The sequence below is a fragment of the Eurypyga helias genome, unplaced genomic scaffold (assembly GCF_000690775.1).
Source record: "Eurypyga helias isolate BGI_N326 unplaced genomic scaffold, ASM69077v1 scaffold6426, whole genome shotgun sequence".
NCBI classification, from domain to species: domain Eukaryota; kingdom Metazoa; phylum Chordata; class Aves; order Eurypygiformes; family Eurypygidae; genus Eurypyga; species Eurypyga helias.
Window position 1 is genome coordinate 25284 of NW_010254645.1, and position 15208 is coordinate 40491.

Genomic DNA, 15208 nt, shown 5'->3' on the forward strand with positions numbered 1-15208 from the left:
AATACTTCAGAGTGTCCTGTAAATCCTGGGTCAAACACATTGTATGGTGAGGGCACCTTGTTAATCGCAGTGATGCTGTAATGAGGAGATGACATAAAGATCATGAGAACAGCGTGTGACAATCTAGTTTAACAGGAGAAGAGCAGACAGCTGTAGTTGATGGAACAAAATCACCTCTTCTGGAGAGCACTTCAGTGCAGGAAACATGCTGGAGTGCTCTCAGGCGCTCTCAAGAAAAGCCTTTCTCCTTCCCTTACTCACTGCAGAGCCAGCATAGAAAACTGTATGTGCCGAAAGTGGGATGACAGAAACACTTCTCCCACTCCCCAGCTAAACCCCCAGTGCTTTAGGGTGCTCATTAAAAATGTAGGTGTGGTGGTTTAGGCCCAGCCAGCAACTAAGCACCACACAGCTGCTCACTCACTCCTCCTGCCAGTGGGATGTCCCTCCCCCCCCCTGCCAGTGGGATGAGGAGGAGAAAATAGCAGGAAAGGTTTGTGGGTTGAGACAAGGACAGGGAAGGATCACTCACCCGTTATGGTCACAGCAAAACAGACTTGATTTGGGGGAAAAAAATCAATTTAGTTATCAATCAAATCAGAGTAGGATAATGAGAGACAAAACCACATCTTAGAAACACCTTCCCCCCACCCCTCCCTTCTTCCTGGGCTCAGCTTCCCTCCCCATTTCTCCCCCTCCTCCCCTCCAGTGGTACAGGGGGACAGGGAATGGGGGCTGTGGTCAGTCCATCACATGTTGTCTCTGCTGCTCCTTCCTCCTCAGGGGGAGGGATCCTCACACTCTGCCCCTGCTCCAGCGTGGGGTCCCTCCCATGGGAGACAGTCTCCATGAACTCCTCTGATGCGAGTCCTGCCCACGAGCTGCAGTTTTCTGTAACTGCTCCGGTGTGGGTCGCTTGCATGGAGTGCAGTCCTTCACAGCAGCCTGCTCCAGCATAGGCTTCTTATAGCTCTTTGTGTGATGATGCTAGGGACTTTCATGTAACTAGTTTTCACTCCTTCAACAGTCTTTGAAGGTAGATGTTTTTACTGAATGCAGTAAAAATAATGAGGGGTTCAGAATCATTCTGCCATGGTTAATACAATCACTTGTGCTTGATTGAGGGGGAAACCTAGCACATTTCAAAGAAGATAGTTCCTTTAGGTTTCACTTCTGCCACCTCTTTGCAGAGAAAGGAGAAGAAGAGAGTTTGATAGTGCGCTGCCAGCTTATTAGATTTTGGGTGTTCAGGCTAGAAATGTCGCAGTATTTTGATATTACGTATTTTGAGTGGAATCAGACATCCAGGAATAGGAGTCTAGGTTCCTATACAGTACATAAGGTAGCACCTCAGCATGGCAGTCCATGAAGTCTTCTGTATTCAGTCGACAGCTGTCTACTAGAAAGACTTCCAAAGCAGGGAGAAGCTGAGATACCTAATGGAAAGCTGCAGGAAGATCCCAGAGTTAACTTAGCAAATTTGTGGCCAGACATGTTTTCACTGGGGTAGATGCCTAAAATTACTCTTTCCAAGAATTGTTCAGTGTGTTGAGAGCTTTAATCCCCTAGATCTACTTCAGAGGACTTTTATCTTTAGTATATATAATTTTTAAATAGCTGGACCCCGATGCTCTATCCTTCCATTCAGCAAAGTTACAGGAGTTGTTCACTAGCTTCCTTATCTAAGTGTTGTGATCTAGGTGTCCTAAGAACTTCTGGATCTCTGCTTGGATTTCATTAGAGCATGTGGTGTAACTATTATCCCTGGATATGGTATGTAGACTGCTGATAATTCATAACACTATTAAGATGCGATCATTCTATTCTCCATAGTAGCTGCATATTCTTATTCTCTTATTTTTATTTACCAGGTTTCTTATCTATATTTACGTAACTATTCCAAGCTGCCTACTCTGATGAAGTTGAACTTCGTTCTTCGGTGTGATTTACTCAATACAGCCTAAAATCATGATGAAAAGGAAGAGCATATCTGCAGGCAAAGCTTCCTTGGTCCTCGTTCTGTGCCAAATGATTTCTGCATTGGATGTACCTCTTGACTGTAAGTATTAATCTGCTAAATAAGTGCAGAATAATGGAGGATTAGTTAAATAATTTGTGTCGGAAGATGAAGAGAGGTCCAACATGGAGCTGAACATGGAGTGTGTTTGCTCACTTCTGTCAGGACATTGTGTTTATGGATATTTACCCTAATCTGTTGAAGACTAAAAATTCTATGCAGATTAAAATGACTTTGTTCACTTGAGAAGGGTTAACATAGGATTCTCGCAAATACTCTCACTTCAGCGTGCCTTCATTGAACACTATATTTGATGAAAGTGAAAAAGTGCAGAGAAGCCCAGTTAAATGCTAATTATTTGTGAAAATAAGATCATGTTTACAATTTTCTGGAAAGCCCGGGACAATAACTAGTTGCTGTAAATTATCAGCATGATCTTCATGTAAGAGGCTTCCAGGAGCTGATATGAGAGATCTGGTAAAAGATTCAAATACCTAAAATTCAGACACTTGGAACCCTCTTACTTTTTGATCTAGAAGAGTAAGAGGTTCTTAGATTTCCTAAGGAGTGCCTGAAAACAGTTAATTACCTAAATTTAAGTTAAAAGCATGTGTGCTGAGCAGGGAACTCTAGCATTAACCAGTGAGGAAGCATCCAGATGAGGGGAAATCTCAAGTCCTGAAGTTCTTGTCCATTATGACTGTTTTAGTGGGGAACCTTGAAGTAGCACTGCATGCTGAAAAGGAAGCAATGGTAGCTCCTACATCTTGTAGCCCTAATAGCTAACTTTATGAAATTATTCATGCTTCAGGTTGTTATTTTCTTCTTGGGATAAGCATGATCACATTTCCAGAATTCAGTGAACCATGCTACGCCTCGCAGTAACTAGTCATTTGTTAAACTAATTTCCAGAGAAGAGAACATTAGGGCTGGTGTTAAATTAGTGGATTAATACATGGATTGATAGATTTGCCTATGATACTAATCCGCATGGCTTTTCTTACCCCTGTGTTTTTGATACCTTCCTACCTTGTATAAATGCATTTTTTCTGTAATAATCACTGACATAAATTGCAACTGCTTTGATGTTTTTTCCCCATGTATGTTTACAAGCCTCTCAAACCCATGACCTACATTTCTGTAACAGGATCAATATATCTGAATCACATCAGACTTTTGTGCTGTGAATGCCTATAGAGCAATAAACCGTGGCTTAAGGAGGGCTTTAAATGTTTGATGAATCAATGTGTTATTTTCTAAACTTAATTTTTCTCCCTAAATGATTTTGCAGGCTAGAAGTAGTGCTTTACACCCACCTTGTAGTTTAGAAAATAACATAAATTGTGCACCACTTTAATATCTTTTGTATAGAGCAACACTTCAGGTTAAATTAACCAGAAGTTTATCAACAGACAAAAATGAGTGGCCCTTTTAAGATCTATCATGTTAATTGTCAATTAATTTGTTCCTTACCACATAATGTTCAAAAACTCTTAGGTCTGATAAGGTTACATACTTCATCTTTTTAGCCAAAAATCATATTAAGCAAAATTACGTCTATAATGATGTTATTGCTTTCATAACTAGTGGTTATAATGGGGTCTGGGAGACCACCACAAGGGAAGGACATATTTTCTGTGAGTCTTCCCTTCATCCCTACCACAGAGACCCGGTGAGAACAAACTTGATTCGTTCAACCTTTAGGTCTCTCTCATCCAGGTTAGCAGTTCTTACACTCGTCAGGGTCTTAAAGTCGGTAAAGGATGACTGGCAGTGTGGCTGACTAAAAACCATTCTGGGTTGCTCTAAAACGTTATTGATGAGGAGACACGTATGCAAAATGTGTGAAGTAAGACATACAGATGTGACAATTAAGATGATTTTTTTGTTTAGTTATTTTTCAAACCAAAAGGGATTGCATGTCTGCTGAGTAGAATTCGGTGCTTTGGTCTCTGAAAGAGTAATTTTAGCCTGAAGCATTCTCTTTGTTCTTCCATATGATCATATGGGCAGATTGATTTTGACTACAGCATGAGGACAATGCACTCCATTAATTCTGATTTACTGTCTCCTCAGTAGCAGTGTTTTGTGTCCTCGCAAGGCCAAAATCACATAACACGATTGCCCTCAAACAGTCAGCACTTCAGAGAAGTTTTTCATACCATGAACTTTGAGATAAATGTAGTAATAACTGACAGAATGGAAATCATGGATGGAATTCCAGGCATCACTGCATTGGGTTACAGTGCTAAATGTTTTAAATATTTTCTTTTTAATGGGGACCAATGTACTTGTCAGAGTTACTTATCTTCCCTCTCAAAAATGCTAATTTTCTTTTAACTAACAAATGTTTCTCTTTAATCTCCATTTGTCCATTCAACTGCTGATTCTGATGGGGGAATAAAAGCAAAACTTCTAGAAGAATGTAAGTTGCTGTCCACAAAAACTTGGCTGTGTGCTGCTGAAAATTAATACTGATTGTGTTGTGAATTGAATTTGCAGTCCAAAAATGTGTGATTCTGACATTCTGTTGGTAATTTGGTTTGCTGTAGCTAGATGTTTTGTGCATGCCGTGTTAAGAAAATACTACTGTACATAAATCAGTGTTCCGGTACTTTGAACAAATTAATTGTGTGATTTTTGATTGTGTGCTAACTGAACATGAAAATCCTCACTCAGTAGCAGCATGACCAATGTTTTACTGCTTCTTTCAGGAGTAAACATATTTTACAAAAAAATAAATTCACTGGAATATATGTGCTTATGGACTAATTTACATGTCTGAGTTGGAGATACTTTTATATCCTTTAAAAAAAAGTGGATAAAGTTACTTAAATAGACCTAATCTTTTATTGCATCTCCTAGCTCAGCTCTAGCATCATGGTTAATTTAGTAAGTTTTGAGTGCAGTGCACAGCACAGGAGTGAAGACTTCAGGTCTATGATGTGCATCAGATGGATGGAATATGCTGTACATTGGGCAGTGTTCATGTCATGGCCCTTTTCAGAATGTGCTTGCTTTTGCCAAGTAAGCATCTGATGCACCTGCCTCTGAGAGGGAGAAGGACTGTCTTCAAAGTGTCTCTCTGAAGACATACACAAGGAGTCATCGTCTTGTAAAAATGTTGCCTTCCTCTTTTAGCCACTCTGCTCTCTGCAGTGAGGTAGAGGAGCAGAATCCAGCTCTGCATGGCCTGTTCTGCTTAGCTTCTATATCTCATCATGATTCCATGATCTGATTATTTTTTTTCCTGGTTATTTCTTGTGGGTAGGGCTTTACAGATGGCTCCCTCTTTCTGTGCAACAGGGTACTTAATGTGTAATGGTAGGTAAGACTTAAAAATCCCAGGTTTATAATTTTAATTGACTAGAGTCAGGCATTTCATAATGGTTGAAATATTTTGCTAAAATATTAGAAATGATCCCAGAGTAGTAGCAAAGTGTATTACTGGACAGACAATTTACAACACTTGGTAATATTCACGGGCATGTTATTAAAGTGGTTCCTTTAGGTGACACTAAACTATAAACATGATTGATGCTGAGGAAGAAGACACCTTTCTCACTATCTTAATATCATAAACAGGAATTTTTTTAATGCAAAAATGGGCATAGATAATGGTGTAACAGGTTATAAATTACTTTAAATAGGTAAGCACCAACTACGTTGTGGGGTGAATCCATTGTGGTTTGTACTACTCATTCTAGAGTACGTGATAAATCATAAATGTTAAATGCTTGTTTCTCCTGGGGCAATTCAAGAGCTTGGCTATATTTCTGTTGTAATTTTTAGGAAGTACTAGACTTTTCCTACATGTTTACTCTTATTTGGAAACTAGGTACTATTTTTGTCATTTTTTAACAGTCTTTTACTTCTAACAGATATGTTACTCCTGAAAAGTAGTTCCTAAAAGCATGCTTTATAGATTAATTCAATATGTGGAGCACAATAAACGTTTATTGGGAAAGTTTAAACCCATAAAGAATTTGGAAATACATAAAATGTTTAGAAATACAAAGCAATGTATATTTTTTTTTTCCTTCTGTGTGGTAAGAAACATTTGTGTGGGTGTGTGTCTCCCAACTCTTAGTTCAGGAAATGTCGGGCTTAGAATTCCAGCATCCTTTTGATTTTGTGAAAATCTGTTGAAGTCTGATGTAAAGAAATTCTGTCCATTAAAATTTTTGGCCAAGGTCTTCATCCGCTGTAAATCAGCATGGCTCCCTTGGAAGTTAGTATAGATACACGGATTTACAAGAGTAGAGGCCTTCAGCCTCCTAATACAAAAGATCCTTTAAACGCGCTCTTCTTCTGTTGATTTCTTTGCTAACTGCAATTCTGCTTTCTCTGCTTACAGAACTGTTTGCTGATACTTTGAAAATATTATTAAATTCTTCTCTGTTTCTTATGTTCCATGAAGTGTTGCAACCTCCTACGATAACTCAGCAGTCTCCAAAAGATTACATTGTTGACCCTCGAGAGAATATTGTAATACAGTGTGAAGCAAAAGGAAAGCCGCCTCCTAGGTTAGTAGCATTTTGGTTTGCATTTATTGGCCTGATAGCATAGGAAAACTAGGAGAAAATAATGTAATGTTTGTAAACTAACAAGTATATGCGTCTGCGTGTGCTTGCACGTGTCGGAATCTTCGCACACTCCTACCTTTGTAATTTCAACAGCTACCAGATAGTGGCATAAATTTGACTCATCCTTGACATTTAAACTTTTCTACAGTCATCAACTAACTGTAGTACTTCTTTCTCCTCAAAGCTCTAACAGTAAAATAATAATCAATTGTTAAAAGAGCAGATAGGTAGATGCCCATGGAAAGCACCAAGAGGCGTGCCACACTGAACTTGGTGACATTCCAGATTTAGGCATAGTGTCTGGCATGAATGGACATTGAATGAATTTTGAGTAATGCTAATAAATTCAAATTTAACGTTTTATAAATCATTCCATTTTATGAGGCTTATCTTGAAATACATAAACATTTTGTTGGAAGTTATATAATGCATATGATCAGTAGACTTGATTTACCAAGTATATTTAATAGCCTCAAGTTTCGGGTTTGGTAGAAGTTGCAGCCCTGTGCGTAGGTCACATTCCTGATTATCTTCCATTTTAATCCTTGTTTCAGTATCTAGAAACGCTTGAAAACTACTCACTTCAAGATGCTGAGTACCTGTGCTGGAAATAGCAGTGATGCATTCTGACATTGCTAATAACTGCTTCTGATTTCACAGGGTATAAAGAGAAATGTGCATCTCTGTTGTCAGTTCTGTTAGGCTACAACTTACTAACAAGGTCAGCCTATAATTGCTCATTCAGGTACACGCAGAGCTCATTAAATGTACTACTTCTGCATAGCTGGGGTGTTTTCTACATTATTCCTTCTGGCTGCCTTGGGATCAGGGTCATTATCATGCTGGGCAGCAGAATGGAAAAGATGGAGATTATCTGTGATACTGTCACCCTTTCTTGTGTGCTGTTATTAGTAGGAGTGACAAAAAACTGCTGTGTTTACCAGTATTTCAGTTCAGCCGTGGAGGATCAGATGATTATTGCGTGCCTTGGGACAACTGTACTGCTTCTGCTGGTGTTTCTCCTGAAGGCCTTTTTTGGGTTGGATTTACCTGAAAGACTAAGAGCACTGTCTGTGAGACTGACACATCTGTGTCATGTGCCAGGGATCTCTGCCTCAATTTTCTCATCAAACCTATATGGTACTTTGTTCCCCTGCTGCAGAGGAAGGAACAGGATTTAAGTGCAGAATTTTCTAATGACATTTCTAAGCTTGTGTGTAGTTTTGTTTATTTTTAGGGATGACATCCAAATAACTTACTTGAATAATTAGTCTAGTTCATCGGTCTTGGTGACCTGAAAATGCATATTAGAACTTGAGCTGCTTCAAAGCTCTGAAGTTGAAGATGAATTTTTTTTAGCCAGGAGTGTGAATTGTTTGTTGAAACAGGGTAACCTCTTAGTGATGAGAGCAGCTGACATAAAGGTCTATGGATGTGCTGCTTCCTATAACTTGACCATCAAAGGTTCTGACTTCCATGGATCTCAAATTCAGGGGTTTGTACCGTATTTGCCACCTCTCATTTGACGCTACATTAGTTTCCCGTATCCTTCGTGGTTATTGGTAGCAGAAGATTACAGTAAGCCCACGTTCTGCAGCTTCACCCACAGGGTTGTAAGAAAGAGGTTCGCTGTTGGTTCACGGTGTGCACGTATCCTCCCAAAACCACTGCAGGGTGACGCAGTGCTGCTGGTCAGGTCCAGTTCTGCTCTCCCCTGCCACAAAGTGCAAGTGGTGTGTCTAGTCTTGCCCTTCTACTGCAGAAGGTTGGAGCACAATTTAATACACTTAAAATTTGAGCTTTTCTAGTCCCATATATGTTTGTGCTTTTAGGAAGCTTTCTAACTGGGGAGCATATATAAAATTTGTGTCTAAGATTATGAAGCTGAACAGTAACAAGTAGGAGGAGTGCTGTTCACAGCATTGGAACCCGTGAGTGCTCAGCTGTTCATGGACGTTGGTCTAGCTCTCTGTAGCTATACTTCTGGCCATTAACAAACTTTAAGTAAGAATTTGTTGTTTATGGTAGTATGTCACACAACGTGAATCTCTGCTTTTTTTGCATTTTATGAGTTCTAATAGCCTTCTTTTTTAGTGACTCCTTTTCAAAACATGTCTTGTGTATAAATTTACTAGTTAATTATGGGCTATCAGACTGCAAAATTTCATTTAAAGAATCGTTGTTTGTGTTACAGGAGTGAGAAGAAATCCAACTCACCACACGGTCTTTAATTCACTTCTATAGCTTTAAAATGGCCAAACCAATTAAAAGAAATGGTCTCCTGCTGGGACCTGAGATGACACGTTTCAGCCCAGAGCAAGTTTTTAATGGGGGTTTTATAAACCCTTTCAACAATAGGTTTTATAATAGGAAATTCTAATGCAGCTTTAGCAGTATCCGTTCTCGCAGATATTACTGTATCATCTTTAGCAGAAAGAAAATCAGTTCTTTTCCATATACAATTAACTTCAGAATCTTTTAACATATTTTTTTAAATATTGACTTTGAAATGGCTCCTGTTAACAAGTTCAGCCAAACCTTTTATCTTAGAGCACTGCCAGATTTCTTACATTAAAGAGTGCTCTGTTACTTTATTAATTAATTTAGATTGGGAACAAGTCTTACTTATCTGCTAAAGAAAAAATACCACATATTATTGAAAATGTCTTTTTTCTTCTTTCTCTCCATACAATCTACAAAAGGCAACGGAATAAGAAACTTCTTGTTTTTATGATTTTAGCTTCTCCTGGACACGCAATGGAACTCATTTTGACATAGATAAAGATGCACAGGTAACAATGAAACCAAATTCAGGGACCCTTGTCATAAATATCATGAATGGTGGCAAGGCAGAAGCATATGAAGGAGTGTATCAGTGTACAGCAAGGAATGAACGAGGAGCAGCCATTTCAAACAATATCGTTATAAGGCCTTCTAGTAAGTGAAGCTCTTAATGTTCATTAAATGTGAAACACTTTGGTTTGCCTATTTTCTCATGAATATTTCACTTTTTTTTCCCTGTCTTAAAAATGTAATCATCAAAATGATCATGTTAGAAGGTATTGGTTAGTTTCTGATATCCAGATTTAATAATGTATGATGTCTTCAATATTCCTTAGAAAATTTAATAACCAAAATGCTTTCCTGATATTTTTTGGTATGTCTGGATGAGCTATCTTGTTTAAAATTGGGTTGTATGTATGATCTTACAGTTAGAAAAAACATGTTTAAATCTTTAGTGTACGTTATTGATGAGGACAATTTTTATTCTTTTTCCGAGTTTAAGAGTTTCTCCTCTCTGTCCAAGTTTTTATAATAGCTTTAATACAGAACAGATTGCGACCAAAAAGAAGGTAAAGCTAAAAAACCCTTTTATTAATGGTAGACGGTTTCTACAGCTTTTTATGTGATTTTTACCTCAGGTCAGTTTTTCAAGTTTCTCAGCTTAAAATGTGCTGTTCTCACAAGTTTTAATAAAACTGTGTGTATAATCCTGTTTTAGAAAGGTCTACCTTTTTTCCTAATTTGGTGCATCACTTTCTTGGCTATGATAATGAAAGGAGAAAAAAACCCAATCAACCAAAAACCAAAAAAAACCCCACCCAACTTTCCAAGATACTGTTATAGAACTTCTAGTGAGTTGCCAGAATAATTTGAATTGGTTGATTGTACTTTCAACAAATTGTTGCTGTAAAAAATTTTTTTTAGAAAACTTACTTTAAAAAAAAAAACCAACATAAAAAAGAAAACTCAACGTTTAGTAAGCAGTTGTAAGACTTAACAGTCTGATGCATGTAGTTCTTCTTGTTTTCTGGAATATTATGTGCATTTCTTCCTCGCATGCTGGATTTTTTTGTCAATCCGTACTTTGTGTGTGTGTTGAAATTACTTTCTATAGGATCCCCTCTGTGGACTAAAGAAAAACTAGAACCAAATCAGGTTCGAGAAGGTGATTCACTAGTACTGCACTGCAGACCTCCTGTTGGCTTACCACCACCTATAATATTTTGGATGGATAATGGTGAGTTTGGGTTTTATGCAGAATTAGTTTACTTTTTTGCAGTTTTTCTGCGTAGTTGAACATTGCTTACCAAGACCACAGATGGTGGAGTTTCCCTCTAAGTTAAAATTCAAAGAATTTCCATTTCTGTAGAAATGAAGAAACAAGCAGACATGCAGCCCAAAAGCATGAAGCCAAAAGCAGCTGGAGATCTTAATGTAAGTTGTAAACTAACACACTGGGGAAGAATGGGAAGACGAGGGAGCTCTAGAGGAAACTTCGGAAGGTCTGCATATTTACAAACCTACAAAGAGCATGAATGGAAGAAACGTGGAGTCTGCAGGTCATAACGATGGAGTGTGCGCTATGATTGAGATAAATGTTGTTGTTTTCCCTTAGCGTTCCAAAGGCTGCCTCAAAGCGAAAGAGTTTCCCAAGGTCTAAACGGAGACCTTTATTTTTCAAATGTACAACCAGAAGACACCCGTGAGGACTATATCTGCTATGCAAGATTTAATCATACGCAAACGATACAACAGAAACAACCCATCTCTGTAAAAGTCTTTTCAAGTAGGTATTGCATTACCTAATAATACTTACACAGCATTTATCCAGAATTGTCAAGTTATTTGCCAAAGTAGTGTTACACTAGAGAATTCTGTCATTTTAATTCTGAATAAGAAATTACATTACTGCCTAAAATTCAAGTGTGATGTCCAGTTTTCCTGAAATAATTCATTTTGAAAGCTGTTATTTTTTCCCTTTATCCAGCTTTGTCTTTTGAAAAATTTTTTGTAAGATTTGAAATACTGAAAAAAATATAGTGTAAAAAATAATAGGCTTCAAACAGTTTTCATGTTCAAGAATATCAAGTTATTATGATTATTATAACAATTGAAACAAATTAATCAATCATTTGATTAACTCACCGTGGCCATATCATCACCTTTTGATTCCCAATACTTTGATTTATCCCTCTTGTATGCATTCTTCATGATATTCTGTTTATTTCAGTGGATTCATTGAATGACACTATAGCTGCTAATTTGAGTGACACTGATATTTATGGTGGTGAGTTATACTGGTCCCCACTGATACTGCCTGTTTCACAGTAGCATTTAGTTAACTAACTTCACTTCCATGGCTACTTAACCTTTTGCTCCCTTTTCAGTGTTTCTAATAAAGATGCTGTTAGTGCTAGTGATAATACGTGCTTTAGAAAGGGACTGCACAGTGTGATCCTTTCAAATATTTCATGTTTTGACATTGTTGTAATGTATGGCTCGTAAAAAAAAAACCCAACTCTTAGGATAAATGAGTTCTGTCACACTGGGGCAGATTTTACAAATCGTCTATTTGATTTCTTCCATACCGCATTGCTTGTTTTTCCTCCAATTTAACTATGTTGATATGTTGATTATCACTAGGACTATTCAATATCACATATTGCATAATAAGTAACAACAATTAAACATTTAACAGATGTACTTCGTATTTAATAGTTTCTTTGATGTACCATTTTTAACATATAAGTGCAAAACTGGAATTAATTAAAATCTAAACACTTTAATACTATCTATGTAACTTTGTAGGGGAAAGATGAGTTTTGTTTGTCTGTTGAGTTGATCTTTACATTAACCTACGTTCAGTGGTTTTTTTGTATGTTGTGAATTAAATCCTCCCAAACAGGTAGATGTGTGTTTAGGAAGGCTGACTTTGGAGTAACACTTGGTGTTCTAGACTTTCCACTTGATGTTGTGTGAGATAGAAAATACATGATATTTATTCTGGTTTTGTCTTTTTCCTTGTCAAATGAGGTTTTGTACGTGTTAAACCATAACCCACGGGAATCTAAAATAAAACAGGGCAAGAGAATATTTTAATTCTCTGCATAAAAATAAGATGTGCCATTCAGGAATGAGCAAGAAGTATGTACCTGAACACAAAATAATATATGGCTACAGTTAGCCAGGGTAACACCATTCTTGTGTTGGGTCACAACTCAGAAACACCTGAGGTAATTTTCATAGCCATGGAGAAGGAGTCAGCAGTCCTCAGCAGTGCTGAAACTGGGTAATTAGTTGTTGTCTGTGACTGTCAGCTGCGTTCTTGACTCTAGACTGCCCTTTTCTCCCAACTTTAAGTTGTTCATGTACTAGTTTTTACCAAATTCATAGCCCGTACTGTATTAAAAGTGTTCTATTTATGTTAGTCTATCAGTAAATCTTGAACCCTAATAGACAACTTTATTATGTTTCTGCTAACATGTAAAACAACCTACAATAGTTTACTGTAATGATTCACATTGCTATTGCATTTTAAAGAAATTTAATTCTGTATTTTAAAAGTACTACAAAAACCATTAGAGTATTTACCGAAAGCACTCTTATTCTGACTTCCATGAAAGCACATGAAACACTGTAATACCTCAAAAGCCAACAGAGTATAATGTCAGAAATGGGTCTTACATTTATAGCTCTCTGTTTGCTGTGGTTATTTCTTGCGGGTTCATCAGTGGTTCTTTATTACCAGACTGGGAAACAGCTTGAATTAAAGTTAAATATATAATCAGAGGAGAATACAAGGCTTAACTTCTGAGAAGATGCCTCATGTTGTCTAGAAAATATTGAACAAAGCATATTGCAAAGTGGAGTGTATGTTTTATCCCTTTAGTTTATATTTCTGGATACAACAACTTTGGTGTTCTGGTGGAAGCTCAGAAATTTTTGGTAACTTTCAGTCTTGCACTACGACTCACATCAGTGACACCTTATTCCCCGTAATAGTTCTGCTGAATAGCGGCTGGTTAGGATTAAAGCTTCAGAATCCATCCATCCATCAGGCTGCATAGTTGCCTATATATCACTTGCTCCCATCTTTAAAAATAACATATTTCATATGTGTTCAAAATTATAACATTTAACAGGCTGAGACATGTTATGTCTGTCAAAAACCTAATCTGTTGAGCTGTGTAGTTGTGGTTTTTAACCATGATTTTTAATTAAATGGTCAATGTGGAACAAAATCTCTGTCCAAAACGTGAGAATGGATGTATGCATTTGATCAGAATTAAAATAAAATTTATAAATTAAATATTTTGTTTTTTCTTGTTCCAGCAAAGCCAGTTACAGAGAGGCAGCCAATTCTTCTAACACCAACAGGCAGCACAAGTACCAAAGTGGAACTCAGAGGAAATGTGCTTTTGTTGGAGTGCATCGCAGCAGGACTGTGAGTTGGTTTTTCAGGCTGTTTTTCTAAATAAAAATGCAGAGAGATACTGAAACATTTCACAGATGCCTAAAACATTATCACTGTATAATCTTAGGTATTTCCAAGAGGTGGAAATGTAAAATGGAAAGAGCTCTTTAAGGGAGCCTTCTCATACCCCTAAACCCTGCCCACAGGGCTCATTTAAGAAAACCACTGTTTTCTTAAAGTACACAGCAAGAAATGCCATAGTCTAAACTCGGACACACATCTGCAGAATTGCACTTAGCAATCAAATCTCTGGTTATAACCTAAATTTACAATCATCAGGCTCTCAAAGTATATAAAAATAGATAAGAATCTGCTGGTCTAATCTGAAGAAGCTGCTTATGTATGCTAATAATTACTTAGTAGATAGCGAGGTGGGAGTTGTTAGAACATACCTTCAGCTCCTTACATCCAATTTCTCATTGTAATTGAGTTTAATTGCTACTTGTTTCTTCGATGTAATGCAAGTGTGCTTCTGCTGGTTATTGTGCAAGTAGAAAGTGTCTAAAGAGCAATTTAACTTCGTGAACTAGTTTGATCTTAAATTGGTTTAATTCTTGGGAAGAAATGTGAAAATAGACGGAACTGTGCAGGAGTGCAAAATCTTTAGTACCTATTTCAGGAAGTGTACACATGTTTACAGTGCACAAAAGCATATAACGCAGAGTGCTCTGAGGTAGCCATGAGGAAAGTCAAGAATCGGAAATGATGCAGCACACCATAAGCTGTTCACTTGCATAAGCTCCACAGGGCACGCTTGTGCACAGCTTGACACAGCTTGATATGAGCATCAGTGCAGTGTTCCTGTCTCAGCTGTCGTCTGCTGAGGTGTCTGCACCAGCAGAACTATACCTGAAGAGTGGGAGTAGCATCAGCTCAGGTAACCTTCATCTGCAATATACTTACATGCTTTTTGATAACCCTGCAGTTAAAGTATTCAGTGATCCAAACGCCAATAAAAGGGCTGGTTAAAAATGGGGAAAAAAGCAGACTATTATACATTATTATACAGGTGATTCTGCCCCTGTACTCTGCTCTGGTGAGACCCCACCTGGAGTACTGCATCCAGCTGTGGAGCCCTCAATATCAGAAGGATATTGACCACTTGGAGCGAGTCCAGAGGAGGGCCACGAAGATGATCAGAGGGGTGGAGCACCTCTCCTATGACGAAAGGCTGCGAGAACTGGGCTTGTTCAGCCTGGAGAAGAGGAGGCTCCGAGGAGACCTCATTGCAGCTTTCCAGTATCTGAAGGGGGCCTACAGGGGTGCTGGGAGAGGACTTTTTACAAGAGCCTGTAGTGACAGGACAAGGGGTAATGGGTATAAATTGAAATCAGGGAGGTTTAGATT

General features: G+C 37.9%; 1 protein-coding gene across 7 annotated transcripts in view; it reads left to right on the plus strand.

Moving 5' to 3' along the window:
- Positions 1 to 1947: 1947 nt before the first annotated feature.
- The window catches only part of NRCAM (neuronal cell adhesion molecule), a 70756-nt gene continuing 57495 nt past the window's right edge, over positions 1948 to 15208 (plus strand). For 3 of the 7 annotated variants that reach the window (XM_010153073.1, XM_010153075.1, XM_010153069.1), the window contains exons 1-7: positions 1969 to 2059; positions 4425 to 4442; positions 6438 to 6543; positions 9344 to 9540; positions 10502 to 10624; positions 11003 to 11173; positions 13720 to 13831. In XM_010153073.1, coding sequence (XP_010151375.1) covers positions 1969 to 2059; positions 4425 to 4442; positions 6438 to 6543; positions 9344 to 9540; positions 10502 to 10624; positions 11003 to 11173; positions 13720 to 13831 — 818 coding nt within the window. Of the gene's footprint in view, positions 2060 to 4424; positions 4443 to 6437; positions 6544 to 9343; positions 9541 to 10501; positions 10625 to 11002; positions 11174 to 11617; positions 11675 to 13719; positions 13832 to 15208 lie in introns of all 7 variants that reach the window. The other 4 variants (XM_010153068.1, XM_010153072.1, XM_010153070.1 and 1 more) reach the window with 3 other exon arrangements.